This window comes from Rhinopithecus roxellana, chromosome 14, assembly GCF_007565055.1.
Source record: "Rhinopithecus roxellana isolate Shanxi Qingling chromosome 14, ASM756505v1, whole genome shotgun sequence".
Lineage (NCBI taxonomy): Eukaryota > Metazoa > Chordata > Mammalia > Primates > Cercopithecidae > Rhinopithecus > Rhinopithecus roxellana.
The window spans coordinates 52,121,988-52,135,357 of NC_044562.1; the positions used below are offsets into that span (position 1 = coordinate 52,121,988).

Consider the following 13,370-nt stretch of genomic DNA (forward strand, 5'->3'; position numbering starts at 1 on the left):
AGAGCAAGAGGGAGGGAGAGAGAGAGAGGAGGGGGTAGAGAAAGGAAGAGAAGGGAAGAAAGAAGGAGAGAGGTAGAAAATCTACCATCTAGACCCCAAAATACGAAATATATGATCTTGCCATGCCCTTGGAGTCCTCTCTATGCCTTCTGTAATCATTTATTTCCATCTCTTCCACCTATGAGCTAATTACTATTTTGAATTTTGTGATAATCATTCTTTTTTTAAGCTGTTATACCGCTGTATAATTTTAAACAATGTATAGTTTAGTTTTGTCTGTTTTAAAACAGTATAAATGGAACTGTGCCATATATATTCCTTTATGAATTGCTTTCCACTCAACAAGATGCTTTTTAAAATTTATCCATGACAACACAAATGTTGTTCTGTTTCAGCAGGAATTTTTTGGATTTTGCAGAAAACATGAGACAGGAAAAAAATCCAAAACTGCGCAAACATTTTTTAAATATTAGTATTTTGTTTAAGTCTGTACATATCATATCCTTAGGCAACATATCAGGTGCATAAATAATATACCTTTCATTATTTCTCTATGACCATAGTTTCTAGCTATGTCCCTATGCTACCTGTTTGAAGAAAATAAAGCTTATCATTTAAGTGTTTTGACTGAATCAGAGTAACCCTGGTCAATCCAGTGTTTCTGACCTCTCTTTCCTCCTCCTTTAGATGGTGTTGCAGTCCCTGGGGACTAGCGTCGTGGTATTAATGGATTTTGGATGAGCATCAGGTCCTTGCTTGACCTCTGGCCTCTCTCTCATCTTTCCAGACAGACAGCCCCCACTGGTTTTTGGCTTGTATTACCTTCTGGCTCTCTCAGGCTCTCCTGCCCTGACATTCTACACAACCGCCCCTCCTCTATTCCTTGCACGCTGAGAACACCCACCTTGTTCAGAATGCTGGATAAGGGAACATGACAAAGATCTTCTCTAACCCCTGGATCCCTGACTTTTTCTCAGAATTCTTTCTTGCTTTCCTCTCGGAAATAACTCAAAACGCACAGGGATGGCCAAATTCAGAGAGCAGGTCCCGTCTCAGAGACTGTAACTGTCTAAGTCTCTTGAATCTTCCAACTCTTTTCTCCCTTACACCTTACTTTTGGTTTCATAGGGGGTGAAAAAAATGTCACTGGAAGGGTAAGGAGTTAAACTTTTCCCTCCTCCAATTTCAAAGGCACCTTCATACCCCTTTTTGCTTCTCTTGGGGAAAACCTAGATCCATGTCCAGGGAGTGAGAAACCTGGATCCCCTCTGCAAGTATGAGTGGCAAGGTAGAACTTGATTAAGTATTTTCCAAAACCTTTTAGCCATGCATGGATGTGGCTTTTGAATTTGAAGACAAAGGATAGATGCCTTTGTTTCTGGGGTAGCTTGGTAACAACCCCTGTGTCTCCTTGTCTAAATAGGCATGAGCCTGTGATAACAAACAAGAAGAAACAAAACCAGATCAGCTAATAATTCACAGTATCAGCTCATCAGGACACACAATAAGCTTTTGCAGTTGTTTCAGGAGAGAAGTGAAAAACAATGATTACTAAATTAAGTGTATTTAAAAATTATTATTCAAAGAACATTTATCAAGTATGTTGCATCACTTTACAGAAAAAAGATTAGAAGCTTATTTTTTCTTTTAATTATAATTTCTTTTAATTTATTATAATTTCTATCAATTATTATAATTTAATTATATAATTTTAATTATAATTAATTATAATTTCTTATAATTTCTTTTAATTAAGTGATTTAATGTGATGGAACTGAATCATGTGATACAAATTAAATGCATAAGTTTATACCCATTGAGGTGAATAATGTCAAAGACATATTTCAGGAGGAAACTGAGCAACAAAAGAGACATTTTTTATTATGGGGAAATCCGAATGAAAGAACAAAGCTGGAGGCGTCACGCTACCTGACTTCAAACTATACTACAAGGCTACAGTAATCACAACAGCATGGAACTGGTACCAAAACAGATATATAGACCAATGGAACAGAACAGAGGCCTCAGAAATAACGCCACACGTCTACAACCATCTGATCTTTGACAACCCTCACAAAAGCAATAGGGAAAGGATTCCTTATTTAATAAATGGTGTTGGGAAAACTGGCTAGCCATATGCAGAAAACTGAAACTGGACCCCTTCCTTACACTTTATACAAAACTAAAGAGCTTCTGCATAGCAAAAGAAACTATCATCAAAAGAAACTACCATCAGAGTGAACAGACAATGTACAGAATGGGAGAAAATTTTTGCAATCTATCCACCTGACAAAGGGTTAATATCCAGAAACTATAAAGAACTTAAACAAATTTACAAACAAACAAACAACCCCATCAAAAAGTGGGTGAAGGATACGAACAGACACTTTTCAAAGGAAGACATTTATGTGGCCAACAAACATACGAAAAAAAACTCATCATCACTGGTCATTAGAGAAACACAAAGCAAAACCACAATGAGATACCATCTCACACCAGTTAGAATGGCGATCATTAAAAAATCAGGAAACAACAGATACTAGAGAGGATGTGGAGAAATAGGAATGCTTTTACACTGTTGGTGGGAGTGTAAATTAGTTCAATCATTGTGGAAGACAATGTGGCGATTCCTCAAGGATCTAGAACTAGAAACACCATTTGACCCAGCATTCCCATTACTGGGTATGTACCCAAAGGGTTATAAATCATTCTACTATAAAGATACACGCACTTGTATGTTTATTGTAGCACTGTTCACAATAGCAAAGACTTGGAACCAACCCAAATGACCATCAATGATAAACTGGATTAAGAAAATGTGGCACATATACCCAATGGAATACTATGCAGCCATTAAAAAGGATGAGTTCATGTCCTTTGCAGGAACTTGGATGAAGCTGGAAACCATCATTCTCAGCAAACTAACACAGGAACAGAAAACCAAATACAGCATGTTATCACTCATAAGTGGGAGCTGAACAATGAGAACACATGGACACAGGGAAGGGAACATCATACACCAGGGCCTGTCAGAGGGTGGGGGACTAGGGGAGGGATAGCATTAAGAGAAATACCTAATGTAGATGACGGATTGATGGGTGCAGCCAACCACCATGGCATGTGTATACCTCTGTAACAAACCTACACATTCTGCACATGTATCCCAGAACTTAAACTATAATAAAAATAAATATAAAACAAATGAGATAGCCTGTTCTGTTTTATGCAACGTGTAGAACAATCTTAAGGTGTTAATTGAATTATGTAAACTATTTCTTCCAAGGAAATACTTAAAGGATTATAAAAGCCAGCTTAAAAACTTGAGGACTGTAACAGAGTATAAATAGTGAATTTGCCCTTCTTTCTGTACAGTGTGTAATGTAGAGAACTTTTAAAATAAATGCAAGAAACAGTTGTTTCACCCTCCCGATTGACTCTCAGAGTTTCTCTTGCTCCCTCTGAAAAGTATCACAGTTTGAATCAAGCCGAGTCTTCCTTTTGCTTTCAGAGGATGTGAAAAAGTTGTTATTGAAATAATAAACAAGTAGTCAATCTGAGTACCGCCTTTATATTCCTCCTTTGCTTCTCTGTGAAAAACCTAGGTCTGCGTCCATGGACGTCATCGGGAAATAAGGCTGAATGGCTTCTGGCTCCATTCCCAAGCTCTGATTCTGTGGACACTTAGAGAGGCTTTTTCAGTGAATATTTTCAAATCACGTTTAGTACTGCTAGATAACAAGCTGCTCAGGGAGAATGAATAGCAGTGTTAGCCTTGGCACCCCACTCAAACCAGTTACAGAGCAGTGACTCTCAAAGACCTACATTCCCCTGTGGTATTTATCTGTAGTTTTTATCTCATGTGTCTCTGTGAGCTTTCTGAGCACATTTTTTTTTTTTTTTATTTGCCAGCAGTGCTTATTAGTACTCACCAGTGGGCCTCACTCTTCCACATCTGTTGCTTAGAGAAAATAAAAATTGATTTTTTGAAAGTAACAAAAACATGTCAATGTTGCTTTGTATTGAATTACTTTAAAAAGTTGTGTTTATAAGGCATGTGTTCGTAAAATATTTGCTATTCCTTTCCACTATCTTTTTAATTCAATCAAAACCCTTCATGTAAAGCCTACCTCACTTTACATTATAACTTCTAAGTTCCCAGAACTGAATCCTAAGCAATTCTGAGAGAATATACGTATACATTTTAGATATCAAAAGGGACAAATAATCAAACAGAGGAAAACAAAGTCTTTCAGAAATAAAAACTAGAGCTTGCTATCATTCTCTAATTATAGTTCAAAATGCAATTAGAAGTTTAAATGAGATCATGTTAGTAATTTTATATATTTTAAATTATTAGTAAATTAAATGAATTATTATATTATACATTTCCTTTATTGTTCTTATTTCCAATTTAACCTCTTCAGCTTTGTCTTCAGGTCATGTTCTACATCATGTTAGCAGTACAATAGTGCAGGAGTATGCATTTGATAGAGTGGAACTTTCAGAAGATAAGAATCATGAAGTTCTAAGAAGCGATATTCAGAGTCACTTAACCCTAGAAGAGCTTAAATAATTGTTTGAATGGTGAGTGTGTGCTTGTGTGTTATCCATTCATTCACTCATTCCTTTATTACAAAGGTATAACTCAATAGTTTTCAACCTGGGCAGCCTATCAGCACGATCTGGACTACTATTTTTTAAAGTTCAACATGACCTTTCTCCAGTTCACAGAGGAAGGTCCAGGTAGAACACTTTTGTGCATTTAAATCAGTGCAACAGGACGTGTAGGGGAAGAGCAGGAAATATCAGCTCATGGTCAGGATAAGCCAAGAACAGATCTAAATCTGAGCCAGCTTCACCTTGGCAGGATGAAGTCAGGAAATGGCAATGGGAACCTTTGTAGTTATATCCATCTAAGGATAGGACAGTTCCATTGTGTCTATCCCGCATGATATCTATATCTTGGTTCATACTGCCGTACCCTGGAATGTTTGCTCTCTACTCCTGGGAAGACCAGTGGACAAGGTCATGACTGGTCCTGGAATATGAGGTTACTCTTCACACTACTTGAAGTCTAGCTACGCCTATGTTTTCCTATGTCTCTACCTTCGGTTTTGTTCTTCCCTCCTCATAGAATGCTCTTCCTGGGCCCCCTCCTCCATTCTGCTTATTAAAATCCTACCTGTTTTCCAAGATTCAATTAAAATGCCATCTTCTCCAAGAAGCCTATCACTTAGTTTTATAAACATAGCTGTCTCTTTCATACTGTAGTGTAGTTAGACTGCTTATCATATTCTACCTTGCATTCTCAAAATAAGAAGTGAGAAATGCATTTGCAGGAGGCCTACTCAAATTAGAGTTCTAGTAAGAGTGGAGCTAGACAGGACACATAACTACACATGCCTTATCAAGGTTCTGGTATTCTGCTTTGGGTACATGCACCATTTCTCTATGCAATGAGAGCCACTGTGTATTATGAGATATGATTGGAGTATGTTTCAAATGTAAAAACTATGGATTTTGACAAAAGGTTGAGAACCACTAATCAAGTCATTACAAAAATATTTATAGAGACCCCCTATGTACCAGTGCAAACAAATGCCTATCATCTTTTTTCTTGAGAGCAGAACTCAAGAGGTGCTCAGCATCAGATTTCTGGTGCCTCCTACTCAGGGCTAGGTAAGAGCTCTGTCAATGTTGATTAGAGGAAAGTTGGTTCCACTGTGTGGAAGTCTGATGTTAATGGTGAGTCCACATAAATGAAATAGTATTACCCACTATTTGGTACTATGCTTTTGTTTGTTAGCTAAATGACATTAAAAATCTAATAAATCACAAAAGGGCAAACTGAATGTAAGGGTTGTTCCCCAAAAGTTTCTCCTCATGTTTTATGTCTGCGTTTGCTATGTTTTCTGATACCTCAAACCTAGTCACTTGCTCTAATTGTACTTTGCAATATAAGTAATACATGCAAGAGTGCATGGGAGTTTTGTGGCTTCTGAAAACTCTGAGACAAGAAGTATGGAAATTTGGGAAGTAGAGGTAATAATGGGGAAGGGAGTATTGGGTTGGATGTTGCACTGTCGAACAGAGATGATGGGGCAGAGTAAGCTAAAGTCTTTGGGTACAAGGTATGGAACAGCTCTCAGAGACAGTTCTCTCATTCTGGTGCCACTCTCATCTAATAGGAGTTTGATGTGTGACCAGAATTTGACTGGGTTCATGGGTTCATGTCCTCACACCAAGGACAGACTCAAGACTTTGTCGTATACCCCCAATAATGGCCCAGTTCCAAGTACTAAAAGTACTTCCAAATTATTGGAAGCTCTGTTGTCTTAACCTTACACCTTGAAGAATAGAAATCCTTTCTTTTGTCACCACTCTTCTCTTCTCTCTCCAAAACCTATAGGTTTCTGTTCCTCTTGATTTCACGTTTCTGTCCATCTCTCTTCTCATTCTCCTTCTAAAATACTCCCAATTTTTCAGAACAATTTAGTTCTGGTCTAAAGATTAATCAATTCAACAAAGGAAAAGCCTGATGGTTTCCCTAAAATGACATCTATAATTCTTCAAACAAAAATCATGTACCCTACATAATATGCAATGCTGCATATTGTCTGGGTTGATCATGATTTGTCTGTTATTTTCAACTTAATTAGAATTGCTAAATATATTAATTTCCTCATTACCCTCAGGACATTTTTCAAAATCTTAATCACTGTACCTATGACCTACATTTGTAATTAGAAAATATCACATGAGTTACGGAGTTAGATGGTTGCTTTATTTTTTAACATTTTATGGTTTATTTAAATTATGTTTTCGCTAGAAAAGCTCATAAATTTTCTCAGTAGGAAACAAAAAAATGGGAATAGGTTTTATATCACTGGTTAAAAAATTTAAAAACAAAACTAGAAGCGTTTTTCACTAGAAGAGAAACATTTAAAATTGATGGGAAAGTATTAACATTATTAGAAGATCAAATTTGCCTTACGATTAGCATAGTATTTTAATATATCATGATAGTTCACTAATTAAACTTTCTATATTGTTTATATTCTTAAAATGCAATATTGTGTATTATGTATTGTAAATAGTCTTTGTAATTATGTTGGTGTTAACGCCAAATCAAATGTAGATTCATATTATACTAACTACATATTTATGTTCCAGGAAATACACTTGAGTTTTATTACAGTCACTATCCCATTTAGTCAGACAAATAGCCCTACAATTTAGATATTATCATATCTAAATCCAAGGTGAGAACTGAGGTCTAAGGCAGTGAAGTAAGTCTCCAGCATCACAGGTGTATACATGTATTACAAACGAATCTAACTTTCTCATTTCTTTTCACAGTTTCATATAGCACACGGAAAATTCTATGGTATAGCTACATGGTAGGAGTAAAGACAGAAAGAGGAAAGAGTTTCCTGTGAAACCTTACCCCAAAGACTAGCATAATTGCTTCATCAAATCTACTTCTGTTTAATCTTAGCACAATTTATCCGATGAGCTTACAAATGTGCTCATAAGATTAGTTATATCTCACAGATATTTTTATTTTTAAAAGTTGAAAATTATGAATTTGGGAGTGAAATTTTATATCATTTATTTATTCACCCATTGGCCATCTATACAAAAAAATTACAGCTAACTGTACAACAAAAGAATTTTAGTCTGACAAAAGTGAAGCTCACTCAGAGAAGCTAAATTATTTGTCTAACATCACAAAATTAATTTTTGAAAAGGTGGGGCTTTTCATCTACGTTGCTCAAATTCAAAATCAGTAACCTGTATCGTTCTATAAGTTAATTGTGATGGGTTGGTTTAGTTAAATTCTCTAAACTTCCCTCCAGAGCAAAAAGTGTGTTCCAAATCTACTGATGGAAGGATTCTGACAGCAGCAGAACTTAAGGATATTTTAAGTGATATTGTGTGTGTGAGTCTGTGTGTGTGTATGAAAAAGAGAGAAAGGGAGAATGTGTGTGTGTGTGTGTGTGTGTGTGTGTGTGTGTGTGTGTGTGTCCCATCCACTGTATTTGCATGGATGACAAAAGTAAGAAAGAAGGTAGAAGGAGCATGCCTGCATTCCCATAGAGATTATTAGCTGGCTTGGTGATGATAAAATGTTTTCCCAAGAGTGGCAGGACTAGGACAAGAAAGGATCTAGGTTGGTAGGAAGATGAGTTATCAGATGATGTACTCTATACTAAATTTATGAGTAGGGGTGGTCTGTGAAGCTCAGCTGTCTTGGAGTAACTCTGAGATGTTTGCTCATAGTTAGATATAGTCAGGATATTAGAAGTTATTTCCAGAGATTCCACTAATCCTCTTCATCCAAGGTATGCATTTTGTCCCTCCCATTTGTTTAATGGGAACCCTAACAGATGGTCCTTATTGAGTATTACAGATTTTTTTCTTTCTCTGTTTCATATCTCATTGTTATGATTAACAATTTTAGCCAATACTGTCTTTACTATTATTTAGTTGTATCACTCAGAGCTTATGACATTTGTTGTGTTGATACACAAAATCTATGCCACATTTGTGTGCAAATAAATAAATATAACTAATTCTTATGGTGTAACTTTCAGCATTTATGTTTCAGTATGTTTTTTTCAATGTACAATATTCTTTCCTTAAAAGTGTATTTCCCTAACTCTACTAAACTAGAAATGGAATCAATATAAAGTCTGGTAAATAGTAAAGAGAAGAAACCTAATTTCAATGAGTTTAGGATTGTTCTAAAACCCACATGTAGCCAAAATTGTCCTTCTATAGTTCATCTTAATGCTTATGAGTTTACCAAATGCTTATGAGTTAAAGAAATTATTTATTATCTTTATATTAAATTACAAAAAATTAAGATTATATTGGGAATGATTATAACTTGTCAGATACACACACATACACATACACACATGCACACAAGACTTAATAATTTTCTTGATGCCTTTTCAGGAGATTAAGGAATGATAGAGCACAATTCCACGTGAAAATCATGTTATAACCTATGTGACAGCATTAGCCCTTCCAGGTCTGTAATTCAATCAGAAATTTTGTTGTTGTTAGCATATTTCAGCATTTTTTTTAATAGGAGAAAGATATTTTCTGTGGAGAAAGGAAAAGGAAACATGATTTTATTCTATTTTATTTTGAAAATAAATCACAGCTAGAATATCATTTCTTTACATAATAAAATTCTACATCCAAGTATTTGCATACTATTTGTTAGCAGACAATATTAATAGGTTTCAAGATAATCTCTCATTAGATTCTGAGAGTGTCTGCTCTAGTTGATAACAACTAGAGTTGGACCCTATAGGAATCCAGGCAATAATTCAAGTAGAGTAAAAAGTAAGTTGAATTATAAAAAAAAGAATCATCTTAAGATCACCACTGATGAACACAAGAATCACAAAAGTTTCAATAGCAAAAGCAAAGTATATTAAAAATTAAAGAAAATATGTCAATTATGTTTCTCTTCATAATTTTACCACAGTAATTTTTTACAAACATGGCTGATTATAAATGGTAATTACGTTTTTTTCACAACTTCTTTACAGCATTTTCTCTAAATTATTAAAATAAGTACCCCCTTTTTTTTTCAGAAGCAAGAACCAGTTCACAGACGCGTGAGTTTATCCATCAGTAAACACCTTTAAGTAAAACCTCATGCAAAAGGTGGCAGCTTTAATTTGACCAAAAGACTTGGCAATTTTGATATGCTTGCTGGAAATCTACCTTGTCCTGTGTGAGAAAGGGAATCCATTTTTGCAGATTGCACAATAAGCATCATGAGCCATATAAATAACAGCTGTAAACTCCTTAATTCACCGGGCTCAACCACTATCAAACAGATTCATCTAGTGGCTACATCAGCACCTTGTGCTTTCAAATATCTGTTTCAATGGGATTTTGTGGCATTTGTCTTTACCGAGTGCCAATAAATTTTCTTTGAGCAACTAATTGCTAATTTTGTCATTTCTACAATAAAGCCTAGTCCACCTGCTTTCACCTTAGATTGTCCCTTTTCTAAACCATCAGAAAGGTAGTGCAAATTGTTAAAAAAAATTATCTTTTACATTAATTCTACCATTTGTCCTAAGGTATAGATATCTTTGAAAACATATTTATGTTATAGTAAGAGTGAATGGCAGGGATGAAATGTATCATCCAAAAACCCACCAGGTTGGCGAAATAGTAGAAAGATGAGTTTTACTGGCAATATCAGTTTGCAAATTGGGAAGAGACAGTCTCCAGTGTGTACCAAAGATGCTCTCTCTTCAAAGAGGGAAAGGGTAGTTGGATTTTTATGCCTCACAGAGTCTGTATTACACAATAGAGGCATACATATTTAGCAGGTTTGGGGAAAAAGCTATACATATTTATGAGCAGAGTCAAGCACATGCCCAATGAGTAAACATATATGTAATGTACATCCCATGTTTATTCTGGGGTGAGGATTTAGCATTAAAGTGAGAAGGAATTTGGCTCTTTCTGTTAAAGAAATATAGGATACAAAGACAGTTTGTGGACAGTCTCTGCAAGCTGGCCAAAACTGGTTTCAGATCTTCAGTTACTTCTCAGGAAAGAATGTAAGATTGGCCCTCAGTCTTCTTAAAGTTGTAGTGGTGTGGGCTATAAATCAGTTAGGAAGTGTCTGACAATTTTTCTGATATCTCTTATTGTTAGGGAGTTTAGCAAGAGTGTGGTTTTTCTTGTAGCTGTAGAAATTTAGGAAGTTTCCATGACAGTCAAGCTCTCAACACTCAACCTGGAAGTAACTTTTGTTTCCTTAACCTTAGGGTTCATCTTAGTTAATAAATGGGCATTTATTTTGGTCTCTCAGAACATATATGGTTTACTGTACTATTTTTGTTGGATTTGAAATTGACTTGTTTTCTACATAATTCAGCTTAAGGTTAGCTAAGTTATTTCTTCCTGGAAAAAGTCTGGTTTTTAAGAGCTGCTTTCCTACATCTTCTTTTACTATTATCAGTTTACTTAATAGTTAACTAAGCGAGATTAGTAGGAGCACTCCAATAATTAATTAGCTAAGAATAGCTGATGTCCAGTACTGAATAATGTATTTCACAAATAAGTATATTTATTTCTTCTCTCTGGCCTTGCCTTCTCATGGGAGGTGGAAAACTTGTCTATAAAATATCATCAGATTAGTCAAGGTTCTCCAGACGGACGGAAACAATAAGGAATACATGTGGAATGAAATTTATTAGGGAGAATTGCCTCATGCAGTCACAAAGGCAAAGTCCCATGATGGGCCATCTGCAAGCTGGTGGCTTGATTCAGTCCAAATTCAAAAGCCTGGAAACCAGGAATGTGAACAGTGGAGCCCCAGCCTGAGGCTGAAGGCCTTAGACCACCCCGCTCCCAGGAGGCTGTTTGTACAAGTCTCAGGGTCCAAAGGCTGAAGAACTTGGAGCTGAATGTCCAAGAGAAGGAGGATAAACAGCAGCTTCTGTGATGGAAGTTTCCTACTCAGAAAGGGAGAGAGAGAAAGCCAGAGCAAGCTGAGTGTCTCCCTTCTTCTACCTCCTTTGTCCCAGCTGCTCCCCCAGCTGATTGGATGGTGCCCACCCACATTCAGGGTAGGTCTTCTTCTCTCTCAGTCCACTGACTCATGGGTTAATCTTCTCTGGAAACAGTCACCTAGGCACACCGCAAAACAATGCTTCACTAGCCATCTAGGCATCCCTCAATCCAGTCAAGTTGGTACGCAAAATTACCCATCACAAGTCTATCCCTTGCCAGCTTGGCACCCATTATGCACCTCTTTAAACCACACCTAATCTCCAAATGAAGACTATTAAAAGGTCATAATTCTGTCCAACATGGTAAAACTATCCTGTTTACAAGTCAACATGTACTAATCCTATCCTCAGAAGAAAAGATAAAGTTCATGAGTGTTGTTTACTCTTTGGATCTCCTGCAATTCAAATCTGATATAAAATTATAAAATTAACAACATTCAAAGGCTGATATTGTCAATAAATCTTACGTTACATGATAAAGGAAAAATAGAGAAAAGAAAACAAAGATACTTGTTTAAGACATGTTAATATACATACAAATGTATTCTTAACAAAATAGGAAATACTTATGAAAATTACAGTCCTCATTTCTGTATCTGGCCACATGGCTGTATATGGTATTTATACATGTCTTCTACTACCCATTCTATATTCCCTTTGCCTTCAGTAAGCACCTCAGCTCGTCATGGTTCTTTGCCCGGCAGGGCGACCCAAACCTTCATTCCTGAAGAGTCTGGGCAATTCATAGTCCAGCCTATATTGAGTGGTTGTAGTTTCCCATTGACCTTCATCACAGGGCAGGGTAATACTAACAGCTGCTCTAAGGAATCTTCTGTATTCCAGAAATACTATTCTTTATCTCCATTGTGGAGCAGTAGGCCAATTTCCCCTTAGTAGCCTAGATCAATCACCCTAGCCAACACCCTAACTCCCTTTTTAGCCTGTTGACTCAAGAATCATGAGGAACCCAAAGCAGCCGAGTCACAGTTTTAATTCCCAGTTCAACGGAATCATTTTTGTGTCTCCTAGTAAAAGCATTCCTCCCTCTGGAACCAAGTTCCCTCCAGAACTAGGTCAGAAGAACATAATGTTGCAGGAACAGTGAGAAAAAATTTTGCTAGTGGGTCACTAGGGGTGATGGTAATTAGTTCTACTTCCATTTCTACCCATTGATTCCCAGACCTATGATTCCTGGCTACGGGAGAAACAGTACCATATATTGGATGCTGATCCAGAACATATACAGCCTTCTGGAAAAATCTGTCTCAGCCCTGTAAAATATTGTCACCTAGCTGGTACTGTAGAAGCCAGCTTCTTCAGCATAATGGGAAACATGCTAAGACCAGTGAATTCTATGAGCATGAGCTGACTGCTGCTCTTTTTCCTTGTGAAGTGAGTTCCTTGGTCAGAAGCAATGCTGTGTGGAATAGGATGGCGGTGAATAAGCCATTACATAAGTCTACAGATGGTAGTTTTGGCAATAGCATTGTATGCAGGGAAGACAAATCCATATCCATAGTAAGTGTTTATGCCAGTAAAGACAAAATGCTGCCCCTTCTGTGATGGAAGTAGTCTGATGGAATCAATCTGCCCTGGGGAATGATGCCATATTAGGGCTCACTGTTTGTCTCTGAGTACTTAGTCCGTTGGCCTCTGAGTGCTCACTATTGGTCTGTGAGTGCTCAGTCTATGGCAAGGCAGTAGCCAGATCAGTCTTGGTGAATGGAAGCCCATGTTGCTGAGCCCATGAATCACCTCGATCCTACCACCATGGTCACTTTGTTCATGAGCTCATTGGGCAATGACAATGGT

At 36.8% G+C, this 13,370-nt stretch overlaps 1 protein-coding gene across 5 annotated transcripts in view; it reads left to right on the top strand.

Moving 5' to 3' along the window:
• The window catches only part of PDE1A (phosphodiesterase 1A), a 601,081-nt gene that overhangs the window by 563,080 nt on the left and 24,631 nt on the right, over window positions 1-13,370 (top strand). Inside the window, exon 14 of one of the 5 annotated variants that reach the window (XM_030916640.1) lies at window positions 9,615-10,014. The exons of 3 other annotated variants lie outside the window; for them this stretch is intronic. In XM_030916640.1, coding sequence (XP_030772500.1) covers window positions 9,615-9,658 — 44 coding nt within the window. In that variant the 3' untranslated portion in view covers window positions 9,659-10,014. Of the gene's footprint in view, window positions 1-9,614; window positions 10,015-13,370 lie in introns of those variants that run through there. One more of the 5 variants, XM_010368696.2, reaches the window with a different exon arrangement.